This window comes from Colias croceus, chromosome 10 (assembly GCF_905220415.1).
Source record: "Colias croceus chromosome 10, ilColCroc2.1".
NCBI classification, from domain to species: Eukaryota; Metazoa; Arthropoda; class Insecta; order Lepidoptera; family Pieridae; genus Colias; species Colias croceus.
This window is the reverse complement of record NC_059546.1, coordinates 9601693-9624206: the sequence shown is the minus strand read 5'-3', so window position 1 is coordinate 9624206 and position 22514 is coordinate 9601693. Positions and strand designations below refer to the sequence as shown.

General features: G+C 37.9%; 2 protein-coding genes across 3 annotated transcripts; one reads left to right on the top strand and one right to left on the bottom strand.

Annotated features, from left to right (window-relative positions):
• Positions 1–932: 932 nt before the first annotated feature.
• On the bottom strand, positions 933–2261 carry LOC123695119. The gene has a single exon (XM_045640850.1). The coding sequence runs from the start codon at positions 2115–2117 to the stop codon at positions 1041–1043; it is 1077 nt and encodes a 358-aa protein (XP_045496806.1). The 5' UTR covers positions 2118–2261; the 3' UTR covers positions 933–1040.
• A 6502-nt stretch (positions 2262–8763) lies between these two features.
• Positions 8764–20835, top strand: LOC123695074 (TELO2-interacting protein 1 homolog). 2 transcript variants are annotated; one of them, XM_045640777.1, is made up of 17 exons: positions 8764–9148; positions 9926–10068; positions 10231–10405; positions 11112–11304; positions 12041–12176; positions 13461–13626; positions 13935–14143; positions 14452–14643; positions 15092–15295; positions 15626–15796; positions 16337–16561; positions 17152–17294; positions 17781–17876; positions 18371–18671; positions 19048–19345; positions 19801–20029; positions 20615–20835. In XM_045640777.1, exons 1-17 carry the CDS (start codon positions 8943–8945, stop codon positions 20819–20821), a joined length of 3294 nt encoding a protein of 1097 aa, XP_045496733.1. In that variant the 5' UTR covers positions 8764–8942; the 3' UTR covers positions 20822–20835. The 2 variants fall into 2 exon arrangements, with proteins under 2 accessions (XP_045496733.1, XP_045496732.1); XM_045640776.1 differs by having other exon boundaries at positions 14452–14937.
• The last annotated feature ends 1679 nt before the right edge of the window (positions 20836–22514 follow it).

The following is a 22514-nucleotide window of genomic DNA, read 5'->3' as shown; positions in this document are numbered from 1 at the left end:
AAACCACTATTGAATGTAAAATAATACAAAAAATCACATTTAAAATCAATATAATATTATAATGGACTAAATTCGTGTCTCATTAAACATTTTATTGAAAACATTATTTACTTGTAACAACACTAAATGCTTCATTGAACAACAATTATACAAAAATGCATATTTTAACGATTAATGAGCACTATCTAAACTAATATTATAAAGCTGAAGAGTTTGTTTGATTGTTTGTTTGTTTGGACGCGCTAATCTCGGAAACTACTGGTCCGATTTGAAAAATTCTTTCGGTGGTAGATAGCCCAAGACCAACAGGAGCGGAGCAATGCGGGTGAAACCGCGGGGAACAGCTAGTTCTTACATAAAATAAAATTTTGATAGTATGTAACATAAAAACATTATTAATGCTAAATGTGTGATAAATACTTTATATTTTACAATATATAGATACCACAAACATTTTACTTTATGACTAGTAATAACTAATAACATTAAATTTATCCAAATCCACATACAGTTTTTAAAAATGTTAATACAAACCAATAATTTCAAGAGCTACTTACAGTTTAATTTTTTTTAAACAAATAATTATTAACAGGCATTAATTACGTTTTTCTCTGATATTGAAACCAAGGTGATAATAATAAAAAAAGCTTTCTAATTTAAATACTAAATGTGATCTTTACGTTCTACCAGTTACTTAATTTTAAAAAGGATACAAAATTCACATTTTAACAGTATTCAAACACTGATTTTTTCCAACTATTTTTCATAGGATACTAAACATTCAATGGTATTGAAGTTACTTACAGAAAAAATAAATAAATCTTTTTTAAATGCTTCAATGTGTACAATAACACTATCCAACAAAATAAATACATTGCATATTATAATTAAAAATTGCTATTTTTATGACTACAACAATTAAACATAGAACATAGAAATTACACATTTAATGAATAAATCACATACATAACACTATAAATAAATAAAACAATGTACATTAGCACAATATACAAAGAAAAAATGCTTCATTTTATGTAGAACTACAACATGAATGGAAGATCAGTTTCTTTCAAATCTATAGAGCCGTTCTTACAAACTATATGCAATTCATTTGGTGGAGCCTTCTCATATCTGAACCTTCTAGGATGGGAGTCATCCATAAATCTACCTAGTTTCAATACTTTCTCGTCAAGTTTTATTTTATCTGCAATCAAGTTTGTTGATGGTAAATTCTTTATTATGTCTGGAATCAAAACCTTAACTTTTCCTTTCTCATGAATGAAAATACTGTTTTTATCAATCAACTGCGACGCATGCATGAATACTTCACCACTCTTTAGAGTCGCCTCTAGGCTGCCAGAAAACCCTTGAATGTGCAAGTTGCCTTGTTGTATAATTTCAATCTTAACTATGCGATGCAAATGTTCCAACTTGATGTTTCCCATGAGTGTTGTAAAGTGTGAGTTATCACTGTAACAAGATTTAACTGAAATGGGCCCAGCATGAGAGGATACATGAAAAGAATTGGCCATAATATTGTTGCATTTAATACATCCATTCAATCCAGTTTTCATTTCAATATTTGACGCTTGCAATCTTCCCTCTGTTGTTATGTCACCAGAACCACTTTCCACTTTAATATTATCCGCTTTTAAATCTGCGACGGTGATAGCCCCTTTCTGTGTTTTAACGATAAATTCCTCGGCTTCCAATTTACCGAGATGAACAGACGCATTTTCACTTGTTGTCACTTGTACCTTCAATTTATAAGGTACGTGTATGAGGCAGACATCGTTACGATCAGGGGAAGTATTTTTATTGAGCAGCTCGAGCCTTTTAGAAGTCTGTTTAACTTGAAAATCATTCGTGTCTTGACCCTTACTATAAAGTGTCATAGTCAATTTATTATGTGCCTTTATATCATTTACATCAATCGGTTGAACTTTTACATGTATAGGACTATCGATAAAAATGCTAGTGTTTGTGTCGATAACTTTTTCAACCGTCCTGACGACATTTAAGTTCTGAAGATCAGGTAAATTACTGAAATCTTTTATGGATAACCTCAAAATTTTGAGGCACTTATGTAAAACACGGTGTCTTCCTATAGAAAACATTATTGCAATATTTTATATAGACACAATTGCAACTAACATTGTTTTGATATGTTGAGGATCAATAAAGCTTTTCAATTAACGATTTAGTTTGGCACAATCACAAATCACCGACATTTCATAAAATCAGCAGCTGATATTGACAAATGACAATAATTATTGACATTCATGAAACCAGAAAATGACAACTAAAAAAAAATTTATTATCTATTGCATGTAAAGGATGGACCGCTTAGAGCATTAAACCAAGAAGCTTATATCTAATACACTGGAGATTGCACTATGAACATTGACTTGTCACGGGAAGGTATGACCTTGAATGACGCCTGGTTGTTCCTTCATCCCTTTCACACCAACTTGCCAAGTTAGGTGTGAAAGGGACAAAAAACAACCAGGCTGGATGATAGACAACAGGCAGGCAGGCTAGATGGGGGCCGAGTCACCTCCGTCCGTAGGAGTATACCCAGAACTCTGAATCCCTACACGTGGCCCCTGGGTGGTGCTAAACAGGTGACATGGTGGGAGACATTTGTCGCGGCTATAATGACCACCCATCAGCTGAAGACGTGTCGCCAAGCGTCCGTGTTCCGGCACGAAGAAGCTGATGTAGCCTTAGTGAAGACGGGTCGAATCAGTTGCGCTTTTACAATCAGGACGATCTGACGCTCACTGTCGTTGCTGCTTCCGGTGGCTAGTCATGGAGGGTAGCGGGATCCGAGGCACGGTGCACCGCTGGCCGACCGCTGGTCAGTAGGGGGCCCAAGTAGCGTGCTAGCCACATGTGAAAGGCTGCCCCGCCAACCAGCGAAAAATCCCAAGTTGCGCCATAGTGCCGGTTGGCGACCGGATGAGAGGGCCCTATGGACAACTTGGGGGGGCTCGGGCGTCCCCGCAGTCTCCAGACTAGTCCCCGTCATTGCGGCTTCTAAGTGTGTGTCTCAGGTCCAGATGTAAAGCGCCTCGATTCACTGCCGTCTTCACACCTACTTCACTCTCCAAACAAATGATGAAAAAAGCAAGATACAGGAACACAGTTGTACAGCGGCAGCACTCCCTCTCGCTGAAAGTAGACCTTACTAACATCAGAGGTCTACACTCCAACCTCGCTTCAGTCCACTTCCACCTAGAGACTAGCAATCCTTGTATCTTGTTCCTCACGGAGACGCAGATAAGGTGTCCGTCTGATCTGGCGTACCTGACTTACCCCGGCTACACACTGGAGCAAAATTTTAAAGCTCGATCAGGTGTGTGCGCGTACGTCCGAGACGACATCTGCTGTCGGCGTCTCCGTTTTCTTGAAGACCCCCATTTCTCTGTACTTTGGATGCTGGTGGACACAGGCTTAGAGAAGCTTGTCTATGCTTGTGTCTACCGAGCGCACAGCGGAGACCAGGAGACTATCAGGCTCACAGAGAACCTAAGTGAGGCGGCGGATGCTGCTCAACACAAATTCCCTTCCGCTCAGCTAGTGCTACTGGGGGATTTCAATGCCCACCACCAGGAGTGGCTATTCCCGTACCAGAGCACTGATCTCGCTGGGAGAGAGACGCGTAAGCTCGCTATAGCGTTAAATCTTACCCAGCTGGTCCAAGGAGCGACGCGGGTTCCTGATGTTGAGAGCCATACAGCCAATTGCTTGGACCTTCTGCTGACAACAGATCCGGACCGTTACTCGGTTGCGATTTCTTCGCCGCTTGGCAGCTCCGATCACTGTCTGGTGAAGTCTGTATCTGTCTACTCGCCGCCCGATCCCAGTCCCAGGGGCTCTCGGCGCGTGTGGCGATACAAGTCAGCAGATTGGGACGAGATGCGTTCCTTCTTTGCGTCTTATCCCTGGCGGTCTGTTTGCTTTTCTTCCGAAGACCCTTCGACCTGTGCGGATGCTGTGACAGATGTGCTGCGGCAGGGAATGGAGTACTATATTCCATTCTCCGATGTAGCCACGTCCAGTAAAGCTCAGCCCTGGTTCAGAGCCGAGTGCAAACGCGCTGAAGCGCTTAAGCATGAGGCATATCTGGCTTGGACTGATGCTCGACACCGCAAGGCCAAGGACGTATCAGAAAAGAAGAAAGCCTTTAACCGGGCCGCCAAGTCCTGCAAGAAAGCTCTACGGAAAGCTCGATTTGACCACGTTAGCCGTATAGGGAACAAACTGGCTTCTTACCCCTCCGGTAGTAAAGCGTTTTGGTCCCTGGCAAAGTCGGTTGAATCGAATTTCTGCCGCCCCTCACTTCCTCCACTGCTGAGACCGGATGGGACGCTAGCTCACACTGCCGCAGAGAAAGCGAACCTATTTGCTACTCTGTTCGCAGAAAATTCGCGTCTGGATCCTGCAAGCGCCAAACCTCCCAGTCTACCTGGTTGCGAGGCGAATATGCCGGAAATTCGCATCCGTCAGACTGAGGTTCTTAAAACGCTGCGGAATCTTGATGTGAATAAAGCTAGTGGCCCTGATGGTATTCCAGCCATAGTACTAAAAACCTGTGCGCCTGAGCTCGCTCCTGTTCTGACACGCCTCTTTCGCCTTTCGATGACGACTGGAAAAGTACCGAAATCGTGGAAGCTTGCTAATGTGCAGCCTGTGCCCAAAAAAGGTAGTCGTGCCGACCCCTCCAATTATAGGCCAATTTCAGTCACGTCCATACTCTGCAAGACTATGGAACGTGTACTGAACAGCAGGCTTATGGCACACCTAGAAGCGAACGATCTACTCAGTGACCGCCAATACGGATTTCGCCGAAATCGGTCCACTGGGGATCTTCTAGCGTGTGCTACCTATATCTGGAGCGAGGCCATAGAGAATCATGGGGAAGCACTTGCTGTCTCCCTTGATATCTCGAAAGCCTTCGACCAGGTCTGGCATGATAGCCTTATTGGCAAGCTTCCATCGTACGGTCTGCCTGCTGGTTTCTGCGCATGGATCACAGATTTTCTGAGAGACCGGTCGATACGAGTAGTCATCGACGGCTGCTCGTCCGACCAATTGGCTATAAACGCCGGGGTCCCTCAGGGATCAGTTCTCTCCGCAACACTATTCCTGCTACACATTAACGATCTGCTGAAACCCGGTATCTATGGGTACGCAGACGATAGCACTGTTGTGGAGAGATACGTATCCAACGCGCGTGCTAGTACGGCACAAATCCAGTCTCTGCGGGAGGCGATGGTCGATCGCTTGAACTTGTCCTTACAGGCAGTCTCCGATTGGGGCGAGGCCAATCTGGTCAAGTTCAATGCGACTAAGACCCAGGCGTGTCTATTTTCCGCTAAACGGAGTCCTTTCAACCTGACTCCGTCTTTCCAGGGTGTATCTGTGCCGATAACTGACCACCTCGAGCTTCTTGGTATCACCTTAACGCCTACTCTTAATTTTGGTTCATACATCGAATCAAAAGCCCAAGTAGCCTCAAAAAAGCTCGGTATTCTGGCGAAGGTGAGACAGTATTTCAGTCCGGGACAGTTGCTCAATCTCTATCAAGCACAAGTCCGTTCGTGCATTGAATACTGTTCTCACCTCTGGGATGGATCAGCCAAGTACCAGCTGGAGGCGCTTGAGGCGATAGAGAGGCGTGCCAAGAGGCTAATAAACGACGATGAGCTAGTAGGCAAAAAACTCCAGAGCCTCGCCCATCGTCGCAGAGTGGCAAGTTTATCGGTATTTTATCGGATACACTTTGGTGAGTGCGCTGCGGAATTGCACGATCTAATTCCGCCATCCCCGTTTTTCCATCGTTCGTCGAGGCGCACAGACTCTAGGCACCGCCATATGGTGGACGTTCCATGTACCCGGACAAAGCGGTTCGGATCGACATTCTTCATTCGAACCGCGAGGGACTGGAACATGCTTCCTGAGTCTGTGTTCCCAGACGAGTACAATATGGAGGTCTTCAAGAAAAGAGTGAACAGGTACCTTCTAGGAAAGCGCGCTCCATCTTAGGCCACATCTCAGCTTTCCATCAGGCGAGATAGTGGTCAAGCGCTTTTCTATCAAACAATAAAAAAAAAAAAAAAAAAAAAGGCGTCATTCAAGGTCAAGAAGCTTATATCTTATACACTGGAGATTTCGGCATGAACATTTGACGTGTAACAAGAAAATTGTTGTGTTTTATCACTTTCACACCTAACTTGGTATTGCCACTGTTAATACGACGTTTTCCGAAGGCTACTATGTATGCCGTAATATTCTGTGCAAAAGGTTAGTTTTTGTACATGAGTTTGTTGATAAATTGCCAACAACGTCATTCAGAAGCATTGTTGGATGAGACAATTATTATTTATGCTAAATAAAATAAGTATCTGGACCAATTATTAAAAAGCGATACTCCCTGATTATGGGTAGTTACCATAATAAAATTGTAGCAACTCTCACTTTGACAATATGGCATAAGTGTCAAAAAAATTGCGTCGCTTCGAATATTTAAGTTAATATTGTTGCGTATTTAATAAATATTTTCCGAATATAAATAATGTATTGCATTGTGAAAAATTGCAGAAGTGTTTGGACACCAAATTCTGGCATAGAATTTCACAGGCAAGTGTATATTTACGTTATTTACAATATTCCTCAATACTCCTGCATTTACCTGTTTAGAATCATTTCAATGGCAAAAATTGTAAAATTTTGCATCATTTTAGAAAGCAGTCATGTTAAATTTGTTATTTTCCTAATACTTTATCATTTTTCAACAAGTTTTCAATAAACAAAATTAACAAGTAAGGTAACCATGATGACGAGTTTTTATGGATAGTGAAGAGAATATATTGTAATAACAATATTATGATGAAATTTAGAACACCATTATCAAGATTTTTACTAGTAATGAAACAACACTCGACATCGGTATTGCACTCACATGTAGTTATAAGATTGTTCGTTTTTACATTGAAATTTATACTTTTTTAACTTACCTCATATTTTTTGTTTTAGGTATTTCAGCTTTCCAAAAAGTAAAATAAAAAGAAATATATGTGCCCATCAAGGGTAAAATTACTGAGGATTACGACCCAGAAAAAAATACCATTTGAAAAATAAACTTTGTAAAGTTAGCTGAAATTTGTGCAAGGCGTTTATTATAAACAGTTTTTCTTTGATGATTTTGGCTTGAAATTGACCCGTCGAAGCAACGCGTTTAAAAAGAAGATCTGAGTAGCTTACAATTTGGTAAACAGCATCTGATGCAAAACACAACTTTCCTCTATTTACAAAGGATGTTAATGCTATATATCGGTTCATATCCAGGCTTTGTAGCCAAGAGTTATTTAAAATTATCATTCTATACCAATTAAAATTGTATGTACCTATAAAGTATGGCCAGTAATATTATAATATAATTAATACTGTTAAAAATAGATGTCGTTATTATTTATAGACCATGATTTTTAGTTTTTTCTATTTCGAAAAATCCTGAATATACAAACCAGTGTGGTCACCCACAGAAAGAGACAAAAAACAACACTGACGTCATTCAAGGTTATATTTTCTTGTGACAAGTCAATGGTCATAGTGCAATCTCCAGTGTATTCACAGAACAGTAAGGTGAGTGTATTAGATATAAGCTTCTTGTTCAAGGTCATACCTTCCCGTGACAAGTCAACGTTCCTATTGCAATTCCCAGTGTATTAGATATAAGTTTCTTGCATTAAACCAACAAGGAACGTGTTTATTTAAGTTTCAACTTACAAGTTATAGATACTAAAATAAAATATAAATTATTATCAACAAATTTATTGAAGGGGTTGGAAAAAAATTTAGTGTAACATTTTTTCGTTACGCGTGACATTTTTCCGTTACGCGCCATCTTTTTCTTATCCCTACCACGCGTGATTCGACGTATTTCTGTAAAGTTGCATGTAGTAAATATTTTTTAACCGACTTCAAAAAAAGGAGGAGGTTATCAATTCGGCCGGTATGTTTTTTTTTTATGTATGTACACCGATTACTCCGAGATTTCAGAACCGATTACATGATTCTTTTTTTGTTCGATGCAGGATGATGTCGAATTGGTCCCATAAAAATTTTATTCAGATAGGCCCAGTAGTTTTTATTTTATGAGCATTTTTGTCTGTAGGTATTTGTAAATTTTGCAAGTGCAAGTTTGAAGTCGGTTATTTTTAACGCAGTTTATCACTTGTTGACAAAGAAGTTTCACTTATTACGTGTGTGCACTAGTACACGCACACATTTTTTTTATTTAAAAAATCAAAATTGTGTTCTGAGTTTTGTGTATCTTTTTTACATTCTCGTGTAGAACCGTACTAAATACACCACTATATTTGTTTATTAAATAGAATTAAGTGGGTACTTGATATATAATATCTTGGAAACTGAACATTGAAGTCATTGATCAGTGATCAGTCAAGTCAATCACAATTTCCAAAAAATTTCATTCAAAAATTTTGCGCCGCTTTCTACCAAAGTTTAATAAATAAAAATTAACATTCGCGCATACAACTTTTCACATTGTTTCCTGTAATCGTTGAAAATTCGTAATTAAAGATAAATAAATACTATGGTTATAACATTAGAACTGAATATCTTCGTGCCATTATTTATAGAAAAAAAATACTGTCAATAAGAAGTTGAAATCTACTGTCAAGTGACAAGTGTCCTGTGTCAATTGTCCATCAAAATTCAAGTTCGCCTTCGATGATCGATCGCACTTGTGTCTTGTTGTCTGTATATTTTATCATATTTTTTTTGTATGTGCTTACAGTTTTCTCGTGAAATCATAAAAATTGAACATGCGCGTTGTAGTTTTATGGGCAACATGAAAATTGTTCCCTACCTATTTGAGCTTGAGGATTTTTAATTCAATATTAATTATTAAAATGAATAATAAGATTAATAAGAATCATATGAAAGAGGATTTTGCCAAAATCAAGCCAATATGCGATATGGTGATGATAAATCCCACTACGGATAGTATTTTAACATTTTCATCGGCAGTATGTGAACTCAAAAAGGAAAATCTACAAGAAATGCAACAGTACATGCTGTTTCCAATCATAACTCACTTACAATCTAAGGAAATTGAGTACGTACTTATTTAACTACTTTATTTGAAGAAATAAGAATCACTGTTTTTTAAAAAAAACCAATAAATTTACACATAGAAATTATATATTGCATATGGTATAACTGAGCAACAGGTAGTTGTTTGAATAAGACAATTGAGAAGAAAATCATTATAAATAAAAAGCCTTTTGATCTAAAATGATTTATTTTCTCTTATGAGGATTTGCCTCAGCCCCCGGAATCATAGACACAATAGAAAATCTATTGTGTCTATTCCCGATCGGGCCGCTCGGTGGTCAATGGGTTAAATCACTTCTATTGTATAAAATAATCAGATGTCACATGCAATTAGCAGTTTCTTTTATTGTTTTCATTTTGATCAATAAAACTTTAAAAATGTCTGTAGTAAACAAAGTCTGTAAAGGCTTATTTTATCATGTTATTTGATAGGATGCTATCACAATAGCACAACTTAGTTATATAATTAAAAAGTCCATAGAATCTAGCTGCTAGAAAAAAAATGTATTTTCTTGTATTTGCAATTTTTATGGATTACTGATATCAAAGATCAACATGAGAATATTTTTAAATAGTTCTTATAAAATACTAGCTGTCCCGACAAACGCTGTTGTGCCTTACTCTTATCACTTAGGGGTATGTATGAAAAATAGATGTTGGCCGATTCTAAGATTTTCCCGATATGCACAGAAAATTTCATGAGAATTGGTCCAGCCGTTTTGCAGGAGTATGGTAACTAACATTGTGACACGGGAATTTTATATATAAGATGTTCCAGAGGGAGATATGAATTTCAAAGACTATTGGTGAATGCCATGAAGGAGGTGCTGTCGAGGACTATGATCTTTAGCTATGACATGTGCATCCGCATTGAGATGAACCTCGCTAAAATGGCCTTTGATAAGAATAAGCCAGGAATGAGTAAGTATCCTTTGTGTTATACTTTTTAAACCTCACGCTCCCCACTCCGACGGGCGGAGGTATGGCTTGAAGGCATAGCATGCAATGGCTTTACTGCGGCAGTCCCCGAGTGCCACACGTCGTTTTTTTTTCAAGAATTACCACCAATATTTATTATTACAGTTGCTGAAATACCAGAGGAGCTAAAACTGGCTGTAATGCAATGTCTAGTCGCACTAATGTTGAACCTTGAAACTTCTCTACGATTGAAAGTGATTGAGAGTCACTCACCGCTGCTGGCACAGGCTGTGTTTGTTTCTGTACATATGGCTAAATTGGAAAAGTTAAGAGCATTGAAGTGAGTACTGAAACATTCTGTGTTGGTAAAAGGCAAGAAAATGTTATATGGTTTTTTATTTCTACAATAATATGTGTATCACTTATAATCAAAAATTTATGAACATCTTAACTAAAGTAAATCTATTAATTACCAAACAAAATCTTAACTAAATATTTTGTATCCCTTACTGCTCATTCATCTTGCATCGCACCATTGAGAAAATCCCTTTTGCAAGGCGAAACTTTCTAAAATAATCTCTTTGTCTAATTATTCCTACTAATATTACATATGCGAAGGTTTGTAAGTATGTTTGGATGTATGTTTGTTACTCTTTAATGCGAAAATAACTAAATGTATTTTGATGATACTTGGCAGTGATGTAGCTTGTATACCTGAGAGTTACTCTAAGAGCTAGCGCGCAATAGCAACTTTTGTCTCCGCAACTATTTTGTCTCTCCCATCACGCACTTTCTTACTAACCCATAGAGGGGGGGGGGAAAATGCGCGCACGTGGCGACGCAACTCCCGGGAGACTTTTTTATAAGCCCATAGAGTTGATGGGAGAAACAAAATAGTTTCGGAGACAAAAGTTGCTCTTGCGCACTAGCTCTTATAATATTTGTGACATACTACTATGACGAAATATTTTTCCCTCTCAAACAAACTCTAAACAAGCATATATTATTTTTTTTGCCATAAGGAATTTTTTATTCATTTTACACAGGCTAACAGCGCTCGAAAGCCTCATGGCGCACACGTGCACGCACGAAAAGCTAACCGACAGCAACTATATGATAAGCGACCCAGCTCTGGAGAAGGCGGTGGTGCACATGCTGTGCTGCATCCTGCCGGGCGTGCTGGCCACGCTGCAGGACGTCGCCATGTGCTCCAACAACCCGGGGCAAGCTGTGGTCACGGTGAGTTGTTGTGATGTTGTGTGCTCGACAATCTTACAGCAACTATATGATATCGGACCCAGTTCTGGAGAAGGCGGTGGTGTACATGCTGTGCTGACGTCGCCATGTGCCCCAACAACCCGGGTCAAGCTGTGGTCACGGTGAGTTGTTGTCGGAAAAAGTTCGTTAACGCGCGTTGCTAAAGGGGGCTAGATGAAATAAATTAAGACGAAAAGTTGTAACGACACTTTTTCTATAGTTGTAAGCCGTGCAGCTGCGCATGTTTCTTTGTCTCCCTTTCTCTCACAGAACTTCGTTCGATTCGGATGTACCTTGACACCTTTCAATGTTTTTTTGTTGTGTGTTGTTGTGCGATCGACAGTCTTACAGCAACTGTATGAGGTATGATAAGCGACCGAAGCTGGAGCAGGTGGTCTTCAAAACCACTAACGTACACACGCACACAGAGTAAGAAAGCATAATTCAATTAATTGAAAAAAAAAAAAGAACTGACCACTGCCACTGCCACATTCCAACGTGCCTCCCCAGGGGCGCTAATAACCTATTTAAACATTTTAACTTATATTTGCGGTAAGGTTTTTCTCGCTGATTTTTGTTTGTTTGTTTGTTGATATTAGAACCGATAAGTTCTTTTTGGGTATTATACAAACTTTTACAACAAATTGGCATTTGGCACACTTTTCAGTCACCAAACTTCGCAAAAAATACAATTTTTATATTAATATACTTGTTACAGATGGCCCTAAACGCGACTCACCGTATCGTATGCATGGCAATGAACGACAAACACTTAAAAGGCAAAGACTCAGTCACCGTCGCTGACTTCCTGAAAGCGATTGAGCAAAAAGATAAAGAGCAATATGTAAGCAAGGGTAATTAAGTTTGAAGCATTATATTGGTGTATTGCATGGAGCATGTTCTGTTGCACTTGATTTATTTTTCTCTTTTTAAATCTTAATATATATAAATCTCGTGTCACAATGTTTGTCCTCAATGGACTCCTAAACCACATAACCGATTATAATAAAATTAGCACACCATGTGCAGTTCGATCCAACTTGAGAGATAAGATAGTTTAAATCTCAAATCGTTTTAGAGAAAGCGGGCGAAGCATCGGGCGGAAAGTTAGTTTTCTATAATAATTTTGTAGTAACATAATATTAAAACGAGAGAGCAGTGATTTTCTGAAACTAACTAAACTTAATAATCGTTTCTTTTAATAAATTTCAAAAGCTTTAGTCTTTTTATTTTCTGTCTCTTTTACTTTAAAGTTTTACAATACAGAAAAAAAGTAGTAATTACTCATAACAATGTATTAACATTTTCATGTTATAAATAATGCTTTATACAAATCCCTATTACATCTTAATTATTTTGATGACAAAATAAGCTAGTATGGATAAACATCAACTAAAACTAGATTAATCTATATATATAAAACTCAAAGGTGACTGATATAGTGATCTATCAATGCACAGCCCAAACCACTGGACGTATCTTGCTGAAATTTGGCATGCAGGTAGATGTCATAACGTAGGCGTCCCCTAAGAAAGGATTTCCTGAAATTCTTGCGGGAACGGGGAAAAACGGGGATGCACGTACAAAGTCGTGGGCGGAAGCTAGTATTTAACTAATATTCTTAGAGTTATTTATATGATTATATGTATATTTCAATATTAATTACTTGTATGTCACTTACTTAATATTTTTATTTCGACAAATTATCTCGGTATATGTTTTTTCTACTGCTGTGAAGTGTTTTTTAATTAAATTAATTAATTTGGTCACTTATATTCCAAACTGCAAAATATCACACCATCAAAGATGTCTTGCAATTTTGCGTTTATCTATACTAATATTATAAAGAGGAAAGGTTTGTAATTATGTATGTATGTATGTATGGTTTTCACGCATAAACTTCTTGACCGATTTCAAAAATTCTTTCACCATTAGAAAGCTGCATCTTCACTGAGCATCATAGGCTAGGTTTTATCCCGGAAATCCCACGGGAACGGGAACTATGCTGGTTTTTCTTTAAAAAAGGCGGGCGAGGCTGCAGGGGGAAAGCTAGTTCAACATATAAATGTATCTGTCTTTAATTTTATTTATTTATTGCAATAACCGCATACATTCCAAAAATATATTTTTTGTTTAAGCCAAATCATGTGACCTTCCAAAACTGAGCGTAGAATGGTATAACATGGCTGGTGAGAAACTTGAAGCTGTTATACGAAGTCTGATTCGGCTTGTGACGCATGAACACTTCAATGTGAGGAAAGAACTAGCCGTACTGTGCTATAGAATCGTCTCGGAGTGCAATAAGTGAGTTAATAATTTTAAATTATGGAAATCTTCGTCTTGGCTAATGAAAGAATGTATATTTTTTTCGTTTAAGCATATTCATTTATATTTGATCAAAGTTTACCTATTAATCCTTAAGTTTTTGCAAGAAATCCGGCTCGAAGGACCATTACAAGATTGTAAAAAACGAATGCTAACTTTAAAATTTTTGATCAATTTAACAAAAAGTACTTACTCACTTATGCATATTATTTTGTATATCTGTTGACATATATTTTGGTATCATTATGTACAATACACTTTTTGAACACAGTTACTTTATTATCCAGCACGATGCAGCCTTCAATAGCGATGTGCTTGGACATCCTGATCTCGCTATCCAGCGACCCGTACCCCAGCGTAGCGGAGTACTGTTTAGCGGTGCGCGGTGCATACTTCCGCAGTGCGTCGCCGGAACGCGCGTTAAGTGCTATGGACGGACTTGCGAAGAATTTGAACATGGTGCTTGCGTCGCTGCCCCGCGTGCTCAATAATATCGGTGAGTGTCACAATGGAAATACTAGCAAAAAAAAGTGAATAAATCTATACTAATATTATAAAGCTGAAGAGTTTGTTTGTTTGTTTGAACGCACTAATCTCGGGAACTACTGGTCCGATTTGAAAAATTCTTTCGGTGTTAGATAGCCCATTTATCGAGGAAGGTTATAGGCTATAATCACGCTACGGGCAACAGGAGTGGAGCCACGGGGGTGAAACCGCGCGGAGCAGCTAGTTAATTATATGGCCATTCTGAGATTTTCATAAAAATATTTTTTTTATTGATGTAAAGTAATAATATGTTCGCAGACTCGGCGCGCAAGATGTCGACGCTGTCCCTGCTGCAGGGCTACGTGGCGGTGCTGTGCGACGCGCGGCGGCCGCAGCGGCTGGGCACGCTGCTGGCCGCGGACGCGGGCCTCGCGCGCCTCGCCCTCGCGCTCGCCGCCGCCGCCGCGCTGCGCCACGACCTCGCGCTGCTGCACCCCCACGCCGCTAGAGGTACACACGACCTCGCGCTGCTGCACCCCCACGCCGCTAGAGGTACACACGACCTCGCGCTGCTGCACCCCCACGCCGCTAGAGGTACACACGACCTCGCGCTGCTGCACCCCCACGCCGCTAGAGGTACACACGACCTCGCGCTGCTGCACCCCCACGCCGCTAGAGGTACACACGACCTCGCGCTGCTGCACCCCCACGCCGCTAGAGGTACACACGACCTCGCGCTGCTGCACCCCCACGCCGCTAGAGGTACACACGACCTCGCGCTGCTGCACCCCCACGCCGCTAGAGGTAGAGCAAATTATAACTAAGAAATAAAAAATTTGACAAATTAACCTAAAAATTAACGTCCCAAAAGATCCTTGAACCGCTACAAAATAATTGATAATGTGTGTAAATGGCAATTAATATTTATGAAAGGCATTAATTCTTATAAAACTCACAGACATAACAGTGGACCCCCCACTGAACTCCCCCTGGTGCAAATTCCGACACCTCGACAGTCCAGACTGCGAGAAGCGGTTCCGTGACGTGCTTGTGTCGCTCGGGGAAGCGGATTGCGCTCAGTTGATATTGGATACTCTGCTGGAGATGTTCCGAGAGAGAAGAACAGCTGAATTGGTATATCTGATGAACTGGATTGCTGTTGGTGAGTGTATTGGTGGTGGAATTTCATTTTTCAAGAGATTTTGATACTCAAATGTCGAGGCAAAACATTATAAAACACAATCATAACCTATCAAAACTTTCTCCATCTCAATTATTTAAATTCAGTCAATAAATTTTCTTCTTTCCGTACTAAAAACTTGCATAGGGTTAAGAGCAACATAAAAACAGAATTTATTAACCAAGAAGTAAAGACGTGTCTAAGAATATTAATTTTATTTACTTGTTCTTTGTAGATGCCACACCAAAGCTTTTCTCGATTTCTGAACTATTCCCGTTAAAAATATACATTCATTCATAAATTCACACCCAGGTCCAAAATCAACACCATGCCTAGCACAGCGTCTAATCGACGTATACATAGAAGAAGAAGTATGGTCCCTTCCATTAGAAGTGGGAACTAACGAAACGCCGCTCACTGAAGAGGACACGCTTGATGTTGATGTGTATAACCCGAGAGCTTGGGTTAAGGATAGTGTTCCAGGTGAGTGGAATGCCGGTTAAAAACATTTTTATTAATACAATTACTTTTAGTTTTTTGAATTCTTCTCCAGTGGGATAGGAATAAATGATTAAAAAAAATCGAAATAATACATTAACATATTTTTACAGTTTTTCTCGTCATTTGGACATCCTATTTTAAAGATAAACTTTGAGCGAATAATAGTTATAAAGAAGTAAAGAGAAGCAATAACTCAGTAGCTTACTTATTATCGTTAATTTCTCGTTGTTGTTGGTTCAAATATTCCGCAACAATTGCCATCATAACTTAACAAATCTTTCTCCATCTCAATTATTAGATATTCCGCAACAATTGTCAATCATAACCTGTCAATTCTTTCATCTCAATTGTTAGATATTCCACAACAATAGTCAATCATAACCTGTCATTTTTTTCTTCATCTCAAATATGAGATATTCTGCAATAATTGTCAATCCTTCAACCTTCAACTTCAACCTTCTTTTTTCTTATTTTCTGTTTTTTTTTCTTTCAATCTCAATTATCTCATTTCCATTCTACCAGGTCTCTTCGAAGGCGCAACAGAAGTCCGTTACACGGACATAAGCTACCAAACGCCGCGGGTCAAAGAGTCGAATCCCAACGCGTGTAAAACATTACGTGAAGCGGAACACAATATGGCGTTGTGCTGTCTCCTCACTGAGGGTGTAGGAATGATGGCCAGGAGACTCCAGGGGGACTTCCAGCCGTACCTGCTGAAGACGCTGTGCCTGGTGCTCGAGAGGGTCGGTGAGTGATGATGTACTGGTGAGGGTGTTGAGCTGGTGATGAGCAGAAAGAGACTTAAGCCATACAATCCTATTAAGGATTGAATGTTAGCTTGGTTATAACTGTCTTAGAAACAGCGCAAACGTTATCAGGTTATTATATAAGTTTATTATTATCAACAAATAAATGTGGCTTGGTTATAACCGTCTTAGAAACAGCCCAAAGGTTATCAGGTGTTTGTAGAGGTTTAGTATCGCAAACAAATAAATGTCGCTTGGTTATAACCGTCTTAGAAACAGCCCAAATGTTATCAGGTGTTTGTATAGGTTTAGTATCACAAACAAATAAATGTCGCTTGGTTATAACTGTCTTAAAATCAGCCCAAGCTTTTTGGATGATTTGATAGCTTTATTACCAAGTGAAGTTCGGTCGTGACTGTCTTAAAAAACAGCGCTTTTTAGAAAGTTATAACCAATGGTTATGACTGTCAAAGGCACAGCGCAAATACCATGAAAACAAAAGCTATTGAAAAACACTTTTCAATAGCTTTCAAATTACCTTCAACTTTCAAATTTCATGCATAATTAATTAATAGCATCATGAATGTACAGGTAGTAGATACGAAGTTCTACACCTTGCTGGTGTGAAAGCGATCAATGATATTAAGAGCGCGGGTTCACATAGTACTGTGGGTGAGCTGATTGCACGCAACGCGGATTACTTCACGCACCAACTCACGCGCAGGCTTAAGAAGGTATGTATTTATTATTTTTCTGTTTAAAAATAAATTTAATGTTTGAGATGATTTTTTTAAATCTTTATAACTTTGTTTTATTGTTTGTAAAATAATCTTAAATGGTTGCATGCCAGTTGACCTGGTGGTGGTACTTATTGTTTATTAGTCAACTTTTAATGTACGATGGCGTGATCTGGCAACATATGAATTTGAATCTGGTTAAAATTTTCCTCACAAGCACATTACTTTTCTGATAAATGATATTACTAACCTTTAGTAAATTTTTTTCATGAATTTGTAAATTTCCGCTCATTTGAAATCATTAACTTAACTCGAAAAAAAAAAAACAAAATTTTACAAAATCATTGTTTTAATACTTGAAAGGATAATTCTATAATGGATCAAGAAAGATTAAAGCGAACGAGGCCGTCAGTAACTCATCGTAAATTACCTGTATTTAATATTTAATATGACTTTATAATATTTTTTAATTATTCTTTATAGGCGTGGAACACACAGTCCGCGCTGGAGATCCTGTCGGTGGTGATGGAGTACAGCGACGCTACTATATTAGAGTATCTGTACGGAATTGTGGAAGATGTATGTATGCTTTTTATTTTACTTGCTTTTGCCTTGGAAATTAAATGCTTCACTGCGGTTACAAGGACATTCCTCATTGTCTAACTTGTTCTCTATCTCTTCTTAGGCACACAATTATACCATACAAAATAGCTCCTTTACGATATGAAATAAATCAAACAAACATGTATTAGTATGTATTAGTAAGGAAAGTAAATATGGTTCGCTGAAAATATTATTAGCAAACGTATTAAATATGTTTAAATGATATAGGTATCTTTTTCCTTGTCACAGTATTTGTCAGACATAACTCCTCCCAAAAGGCTTGACCGATTTTTATGAATTTCTTCTGAATATGGGGACGATCTATTGAGGTTATAAACTATGTATACGCGATAATAGTCTCCAGGCAGCACAATATTTGTCAATCTGCTGGTTTTAAATGTCATAAAATTACTTTTAGCTAAGGCCATGACATTTACACATTCTTTACATATTTGCTTAAACATTTTCAGGTTCTAGTCCAAAGCTGTGATAAATATTATCAAAAGAACCTTTACTCGTATTTACAAGTATTTCACACATTCGTCAAGTGTATACACAAATGGTTCCCATCGCAAAAAACAGAAACTGAGTCAAATACAAATGTCGAGATAGACGTTTTAAAAGATGTATATGAATATATAAAGAATGAGAAAGAGTCAGAGAGGCTTATGAGTGAGAGTGAGAAAGAAGATAAAAGCGTAGAGGAGATGTATAAAGAAGATCTGCAGAAGAAAGAAGATGGCGTCCTCGATTATGATGATACGGTGACGCGTGAGTAGTCTTATCCATTTTTATTGAATGAGTGGAAGTCTGAGTCTTCTGAGAGAAGAAGTGGAATGTAAGCTTAAAAAGTGAATGAAAAGTGAACGTTATTTACGAGTGAATTTTACAATAACATATATAACACATAACCTGTAATTTCGTAAGATTACAAAAAACGAATATATGAGTTAATTGAGACTTTAAGCGTGTCTAAAATAAGAACTTCATATAAATGCCTTGATCAAAGTATTAATTCCACGATTAAAATATATTTTTTTTTGCAAAAACTAAAATTTCTTTATCAAACTTTTAATTCCTTGACATTTTTTTTTTTTCACCATCCGTCAATTCCACAAAAAGCCCTAAACAATAAAATCCTTCACAGAGGAAACACCACCCCTCCCTCGACACGTAGAAGTCGCGAAAACAATACTAAAGCGCTGCATCAACTTCATACCAACAAAGAAGCGAGATGACGCCATTCTAGCCATACAAGTGATCCACGTGGGCTTGCCCGTGCTAAAGGACTATGAAGACGAGTTACTACCTCTAGTGCATTTGACCTGGGGACCTTTAGTAACCAAGTTTGAAGACACGGATACTGCGGTTATGAGAAGCGCTCTAGAGCTTCTGGTGACACTCGCTGAACTTTCTGAGGATTTTATCAGGCAGCGGACTGTTAAGTATGTGCCTTTTTATGTTAATTAGTGATCTAGTTACGTTTATTGATTATAACACGTTTTAAAGGTAGATTTCACACGTTTTAAGGTAGATTAGACAGCAAACACAAAGTAGTTAACTTTGTATGGATTTTTGTACTATGAATCGAAACGTTAACCAATCTATAACTATGTACCTACCATTGTTTTGAAACATCAATCAATGTAATGATTATTTTCAAGGTTTCTCCTTAATGTTTATTAAATGTATGATGATTTGCCATTTTTATGGATGTTCTACCACGCCTATATAGACGCACGTGACCATCACGAGCGTCTCATTACCTAAAAAAAATCTAACTTCATTCAACATATTTACGATAATTTCGCGACTTCTATCTTATATAGATTAAAAAAAAGTATTCACCACTCAACTACATTTTCCAACCTTGTAACATACAATTTTTCTCAAATTCCAGGGAGGTCCTGCCGCGCATATACTCCCAGCTCTCCCGGCTTTCCAACGAGAGCCACCTCAAGGACAGCGGCTCCGTATATCGCACATCACCGTCATTCAAGTTGCAACTAACCGCGCTAGAAGCCATGACACCACTAGCAACTCGGCTGAAACTGGGATATGAAGAATTGGGAGATGCTATGGATGCGGTGCGAGTGTATCTGTCGAGGAAACAGCCGAGACCTTTACAGGTGAATTTAAAAGAACGGGTAACGTTAAATAAAAAGGTTATAGCTGACTCGAAAGCTGTAGTCTTGGTTATAACTGACTTAGAAACTGTGCCAACGCTGTAAATATATTGTATAGCTCTAGTTACAAGTGCTGATCGTTTTTGCTTGGTTATGACTGACTAAGAAGCTGCATACACTTGCAAACTGACTTTAAAGCTGTAGTATGAGATGCACAACGTTGTCGCTTGGTTATAACTGACTTGGAAACGGTACAAACGCTGTAAAGTTATTAGCTGTTAAGTTAGCTCTAGTTATAGGTGCTGATAGTTGTTACTTGGTTATGACTGACTAATAAATAATTTACCACTCTATGTCATGTACATGGAGCAGTAGCTCCGGCTTTTTATTTTTATTCTTTTCCCAAATAAATTATATATTCTCTATTTTTCTTCTTTTTTATTGCGTCTCTTTATCATGTTATTATCAAATAAATAAATGATTACGATTATTATATTAATAATCAATCTTCACCAAGTTTTAGCCAGTGACATGATTTTATTGTATCTCTTTATAACTGTAAGTTTAACGAAATCCTTTCTTTTCCAGTTGCTAGCTGTCCAGTTCTTCAAGACGATGTTATCTCACGACTACGGCTGTGTATGGCTTCACCTGCGCCGGTTCTGCGCAAACAGTGCTATTTCCAAACCGACCGCACACACACTGTGCAAACTAGCGCCCGTAGTGGGGACGCCGCATGAAACTAGTAATAAGGATTATGATAAAAATATTAAGGCGATATTTGACATGAAATAAACGATTGGTGTCTAGATTTTGTTTTATTTTCGTGTTTTGCTATGATCCTTTTACTCTTAAGTTGGTATTTAGATTTAAAAAAAGGTTCATATATTCCGGATAGTTGAAATTTTAAGAAAAGGACGTTGTAAGTTGTTTGTTATTTAAATGTTTAAAAACATATTAAAAAGTAATTTAGAAAGAGAATAAACTCTGGTTTTATAATAGAAGTAAGGTGCGAGTAATCGACCGCACAAAATCTCATAAATTCCCCTTGTAAAAATGGGCCAAAAACATAATAAACTGTAATTTAGAATGAGTATAAACTCTGGTTTTGTAATAGTAGTAAGGTGCGAGTTCCCAATCGACCGCAGAAAAACTGCTAAATAGCTCCCGTAGTTGGGGCGCTGGTTTGCAGTTTTTGTGTTTGGACTCCGCATGAAACTAACAAGTATTATGATAAAAATATTAAGGCGATATTTGATATGAAATAAACGATTGGTGTCTAGATTTTGTTTTATTTTTGTTGGGATGCTCCCTTAACTTTTGAGTTGTGATGTATGCAGTATGTTTGGGGAAAAAAATGTATATTATAGTTACTTTTTTACAAATGGGTTAAAATATTATAATAGTAATTTAGAAAGAGAATTAACTCTGGTTTTATAATAGTAGTAAAGCAAAGAACCCGGTGAGGAACAAGGTATAGTAAATTATTAATTATTATTAAATGAACAGTATTTCATCCAAATACAAGCTATGGCAAGTTATACGTGACAAAATCTCATAGCTATCAATTAATAAAATTGAAAAACTTATTTTATTTAAACACAAAATTTGCTTTGAATAAGAATAAAATATATTATGCATTTCAAAGTAGAGTTGCTGTACCGCTTGCGCGTTTTACCAGAGTGCACAATTATTTTATTTTTGAAGTATTTTCTATAGTGCATGTGTTATTCTGATGTATGTACTGTAAAGATTCATCCAAATCCTACGAGTGCTTTTGACCCAATTCATTACAAAAATACTTATAGGAGGAAGATTTGTATGTAACAAATCATTACTCTTTCTAGTATTTTCGTTTTTTTTCTAGAGAAATTTGCAATGTGTCCATTATCTTATAAGAAATGCCTAAAACACATCACAGGTTTTTGTACGGACACTGCTACACTATATTGCTAGCCCACTTAGTAGATGTATTAGTGGTAGTGAAATCGAATTTTCTTTGCCAGATAAACGTGCGGTTGAATTTTCGAATTTTTAATAATAATTGTTTTCTTATACTGCCTGTTCGCCGACGAGTCATAAATTACAGTTCCCGTGGAAGTTGAGTGTTGTGAAATTTTAAAATACTGCATTCGTTGTTCTTTTCTTTTACACTAAGAATAATTAAGATAACAGTCTGTTAGTCTATTTATGAGTTAACCATATTAAAAATAGGCTTAGTAAGTTGCTAGGTACTTATTTTTTACGACTTACAATCCGAATTTGGTAAAAAAATAAAGGGCAACTAAATGATAGTTTCATAACAAGTAAAAATTTAAGAACTATCAGTTAGAAAAAATATATTCAATTTGCTTAATAGTCTGGTTTCCAATAGGCATGTAATTTTATGTGTAATGTGTATGTGTGTATTTAAACTACAAGGTCACTATCACGTTGATCAATTGTAATAAAATAAAACAACACCAGGCAGTAGGTAATTCAAATTTAT